Here is a 4,714-nt window from a genome sequence, read left to right as displayed (position 1 = left end):
ACACACACGCACCACACATACACACCACACACAGCACACACACATACACACCACACACATACACATATACACACCACACACATATACACACCACACACACACACACCACACTACACATACCACACACATACACACCACACATATATACACAACACACACACCCCAGAAATTCACTTGGTAGAGGTATGCTATGAAAAGAACAGGAAAGGAACTAGGACTCTTTCTCTGGATCCTGGCAGGGTAGAAAGGAGTGAATATAAGCACCCCGGTGGAGCCATTTCATGGCGAAAGAAAGCAAAGGGCAGCCCAAGTGCTGGCGGTGCTTCCAGTGTGTTTACTTCCGGCCCCTTTCTTTGAAAGCCCAGTTTGCCTGGCTCCGCTTCCTGGACTCCCTATTGATACACACTACCCCCTGATATTGGGGATTGGAGCTAGGGCCTTGTGCAGGAGAGGCAGGCATTCTGCCACTGCAGCCATTTCACTGCATTTCACATGCACCCTGCAGTTTTCCTGTGGGTCCTGCAGCTCAGAGTCATTTTAGAATGGAGGTCTCTGCTCTGGTCAGCATTCTCTTAGTTTCTTTGTTCTTGGGGTGCAGGTCTAGATGGGGGAAGGGAAGACAGGAAGCCCAGACTACTGGAGAACAGCATCCAGCTCCTCCTACCCCCTCCCAGTGCCACCTGCGCCCCTGTGGCTCTCTGTGAGCTATTCCAAGCAGCGAGGCCGAGAACTGATTTAGCTTTTTTGAGCATCTGGATTTGTGCTTCTCAGGAGCCACAAGAAGCGAGGGGAGGGGGGGCGCACTACAAAAATTCCTTCCTAGTGGACAGCCGGTGGCCATGTAGTCAGTCCCCTGGGGATATAACAGGATGGGAATAGAATCAAGGTCAGGAGGGCTTTGAGGAGTTGAAACTGTGATACAAGGAAGGCTGATGAAGGTCTCAGACACTTCCCCATGACCTGTCAGCAACTGGACAGGAGGAACCCAGGGACCGGCTGATGATAGGGTCCTGAAGGGGGAGGGACTAGTCAGCTGGACAGCAGATGGAACATGTGTCACCATACATGTGCAGGGCAATCTACTCTTGGGGACATAAGGACTCTCAGTGCACTGGACGGGGGTAGGTGAGTGACCTGGGAGGCTGTAGGAGGCTTGGGGCTTGCTCAGAGCTGGGAATCTTGTGAAGGAGATCTTGGAAAGATGCAAAGCCGAGAAGTTGGAGAGTGGATGCGGCGTTGCATGCTCAGGGGATCTGCAGGAAGCAGATGGCCTTGTGGGGTGCTTGGGAGGTTGACCACACATCTGGAGCTCAAGACAGTCCCTGGGGGCCATTTCTATGTAAGTGGTCATTGAGATGTGGAGTGGACAAGATTATGTGGAGAGCTGAGAAGGGGAATACAACCCTGGGGAATGTTTAAGGGCGGAGGGGGAGTCTCTGGAGGAAGGAAGAAAGGAGACGGGAGGCAGGAACGAACAGGAGTTAGTTCCAGCAGACGGCACATCAGGGAAGCGGGGCTCCAGAGCAGATGCTGTTAACATGGGGCTGAGCACGGGTGTGGGAAGTAAGGAGACGTGAGTGGTTAGATGGCAGCTAGGACCCTGGGGTAGGAAGCAGGAAGGAGGCTAAGGATGGACAAACAGCAGTGTTCTTTAAAGCTTGCTTTGGTCTTTGTCGCCTCTCATAGGATCATCCCTTCCCCACCTTAGATGCCTTCAGGCCTTATCCTCTAAGGTCACGGGAGGACAAGTGCCTCAAGTCTTGCGTACACTTCAGAGACCATTTATAGTCAGATATGTAGGATGGGCTGAAGGACAGAAGCACCCAAGGACCCAAGGAATTGTGCATTCTCCCAGGTTTTCCTGACATCACTTCTATCTGCCCCCATCACTTCCCCAGCCCATCACTATTCTGTCCATCCCTCTTGGCTATGATCCTGTCTTGTCTCAGGAGTGAGGTCAGTGGCCATGCTGTACTGGCTTTGAGAACAAGATGCCTGGAGGCCTCTGATGAAGAGATGTCTCTGGGCTCTGCAACCTTCCACAGCCATTCACACTCAGTTCTTGCTGTAGGGAGCAGCAGTGTGCCCAGGGGTCTGGTCATAATCTGGTTACCATGCTTGGCGCAAACACTGAGTGGGTTGTCAGTCCTATCATCCCCACTCCCACTGATTGGGTCTCCCAAAACCTAAGCTAGTCTTTGAAGCAAACCTGGCTCACCCCTACGCAAGAGGTTGATGCTCAAGTACTTGAGACTGGGGGCTGCCTACTCACTCTTTCTGACTTGACCCATGGATTCCACCTCTGTGAAAAGATAGCAAAGCCTGTCCCCTAGCTTCAAGGAGGTCAGTAGGTACAAAGGGGGCATTTTATTTTGAGTTACATAGCGTATTCCCAGCACCTGCTATAACTGGTCCTGTATATCTGGGTGCTTAGGGGAGGCAGGTTCTCAAAACCCAGACCCCAGCTCACGTTGTAAACTACTTCCTTCTAAGCCCTTCTAACCTTGTCAGAGTATCACGGAAGGCTTAGCGCTGCCGTGATGCTTCGGGCAAACTGCCCCCTTAGCAGAGGACAGCCACCTTCCTGTACATGTTGGAGCCAGTAACCAGCTCTTCCAGTTTGGAGCTTTGTTTAGATAGCTGTTCTCTAAGGGCCCATTGGTCACAGTTATCACACCCACGCTGGCTGGATAAATGTGGTTGATATTTTCTTTTGAGAGGCTGAATTGCTTATGATCGTGGGATGCATGCCTTATTCAGAGCTAAGGAGTATGACTCCTAGGTATGGGCTTTCTCCACATCCACAGACCTGTCTGCTTGGGTGTGCACTGGTAGCCAGTATGTTTCCCGAGGCCCTTGGAGCATCACAGAGGCTGACAAGAAGAAAGTTTGTGCTTCTGTGACTTTTAAAAGCCAACAAAGCTCCAAAGTCTTTTAGCCTTGCTAAAAGATCCAAAGGACAATGACCAAAGGATAGTGACCCCCGAGGGTGAAGGAGAGAACCAACTCCCAAAATATGTTTCTGACCTCTACCCTCCCCCAAAACCCCAAAGGGCAGCAACTATCCGAGAGGCAGCTATGATAAAACTAGCAAGGTGAGCATAGACTATCCTGCAGTTGCCTAAGGGTTTCAGAAGAGGGAGGCTCTATATGACTCACAGGCCAAAGATGGACAGTTTGCACAATCTGAACAAAATATAAGTACTCTTACCAATAAATAGGTTTCAAAATGATAAATAAGGCTGGCTCTCCCCTGTCGGCAGCCTGGAATCCCAGTGAGAAGTGATCGGCACAGACAGGCACAATGAATTATGTACAGAGTGTAAACAGTAAGGCCCCTGGGGGAAATAGTGAGGGCTCAGCCAGGTGAAGGGTGCATACAGGTTAGGAACATGGGGAGGAGGCCCTGGGCCTAGGGCAACAAACAACAGATTTGTACTGCGGGCATCCAATATGCCACCAAAGCTCGCAGTATGGCGGGTCCCACGGTAGGTCCACTGACTTCCTCCCGGTGGCAGATCGGTGTCCACTGATCTTCTTCCTGGGAGCAGCAGAGTACGAATCTGTACCTATTCCTCCCCAAGGCGAGTGGCCACACCTAAAGTCTTCTGCCTAGACTTCAGGAGCAGCTGACTAAGCAGTTTTTCAATCTGGATGAGGAGAGCGAATCCCGCAGTCTCACTTCCAGTAGCGCTCTGGGCACCTATGTCCAGCAGGGGGCGCCATAACCCACCACCTACGAAGTGATCCGGTCCCAGGTCGTGGATCCAAAGGCAGCATCCTTCAACGCACCTCACCCCTGGCTCCAGCACATCTCCCAGCCTGGGTCTCGGTTCTTAAATGTCAGTTTCCCGGAGATTGCTGTAGTCGACTGGCTCATAGGCAGGACAGATGACAGCCTCTGCCCCATCTTGGGGAACGCTTAGAGACACTGCCTCCACCTCCGAGCGCAGGGCGCACGGAACCTCCGCACGACGTGTGCCTCCAGAACGGATCTTGTGGGACAGGCTGGACACCTTCGCGCGCAGCTGGGTCGTGGGTCTCTGCAGCGGCCCGAGCAGCTTCCACTCCCGGAGGGCGGAGGCTGGCTTTCGACGCCCGGAGACCGGAGCCTGCGCCTCGGACGTGTCTGCGGAGCCAGGGCCTGGGTGTGCAGTGAGGGCCAGGGGAGCTCCCGGGGGCGCGACTCTCGGGCTGGGGACATAGTCGGGACGCTGTTCGCCTGTCGAGGCTCGCCAGTGGTGGCCGTAGACGCGCCAGAGGCGGCGGCGGCGGCGGCGACACTGGCAGCGCAAGAGGCGGAGGAAGGCGCGCTTGAACTCGCGACTGGAGCAGGGGTAGATGAGCGGGTTCACACAGCTGTTGAAGTAGCCCAGCCAGAAGATGACCTTGAAGACGCCCTCTGATGGTTTCAGCTGCGGGAACAGAGAACCTGCAGGGGACAGAGACCCGGGTAGTTAACGGATGTCGGTAGCTGGGAGGTTGACAGCTGCCTACCACTGAAGCTGAATCACCGGCAGGAGCTCTCAAGGGGGTCTTTCTCTGTGAAAAAGGGGGCGAATCATCTTACTGTCTTCTGAGTCCGACCTGATAGCTGTTTTGAGCACAGGCAACAAATCCTGACCAGAGTGAGACCAAACCACACGCGGCTGCAGTTTCTCAATCAGCAGTCTTCCCTATGGAGCCCAGTTACTGGGATCTATGTGGAGATCTC

The 4,714-nt window shown here is 53.5% G+C and overlaps 1 protein-coding gene across 1 annotated transcript in view; it reads right to left on the bottom strand.

The window, feature by feature from the left end:
- Window positions 1-745: 745 nt before the first annotated feature.
- Adra1d (adrenoceptor alpha 1D) overlaps window positions 746-4,714 on the bottom strand; it is a 23,141-nt gene continuing 19,172 nt past the window's right edge. The window contains exon 2 of the mRNA XM_005365569.3: window positions 746-4,432. Coding sequence (XP_005365626.1) covers window positions 3,837-4,432 — 596 coding nt within the window. The 3' untranslated portion in view covers window positions 746-3,836. The remainder of the gene's footprint in view (window positions 4,433-4,714) is intronic.

Source organism: Microtus ochrogaster, unplaced genomic scaffold (assembly GCF_000317375.1).
Source record: "Microtus ochrogaster isolate Prairie Vole_2 unplaced genomic scaffold, MicOch1.0 UNK3, whole genome shotgun sequence".
Taxonomy (NCBI): Eukaryota; Metazoa; Chordata; class Mammalia; order Rodentia; family Cricetidae; genus Microtus; species Microtus ochrogaster.
This window is presented reverse-complemented; position numbering and strand designations above follow the sequence as displayed.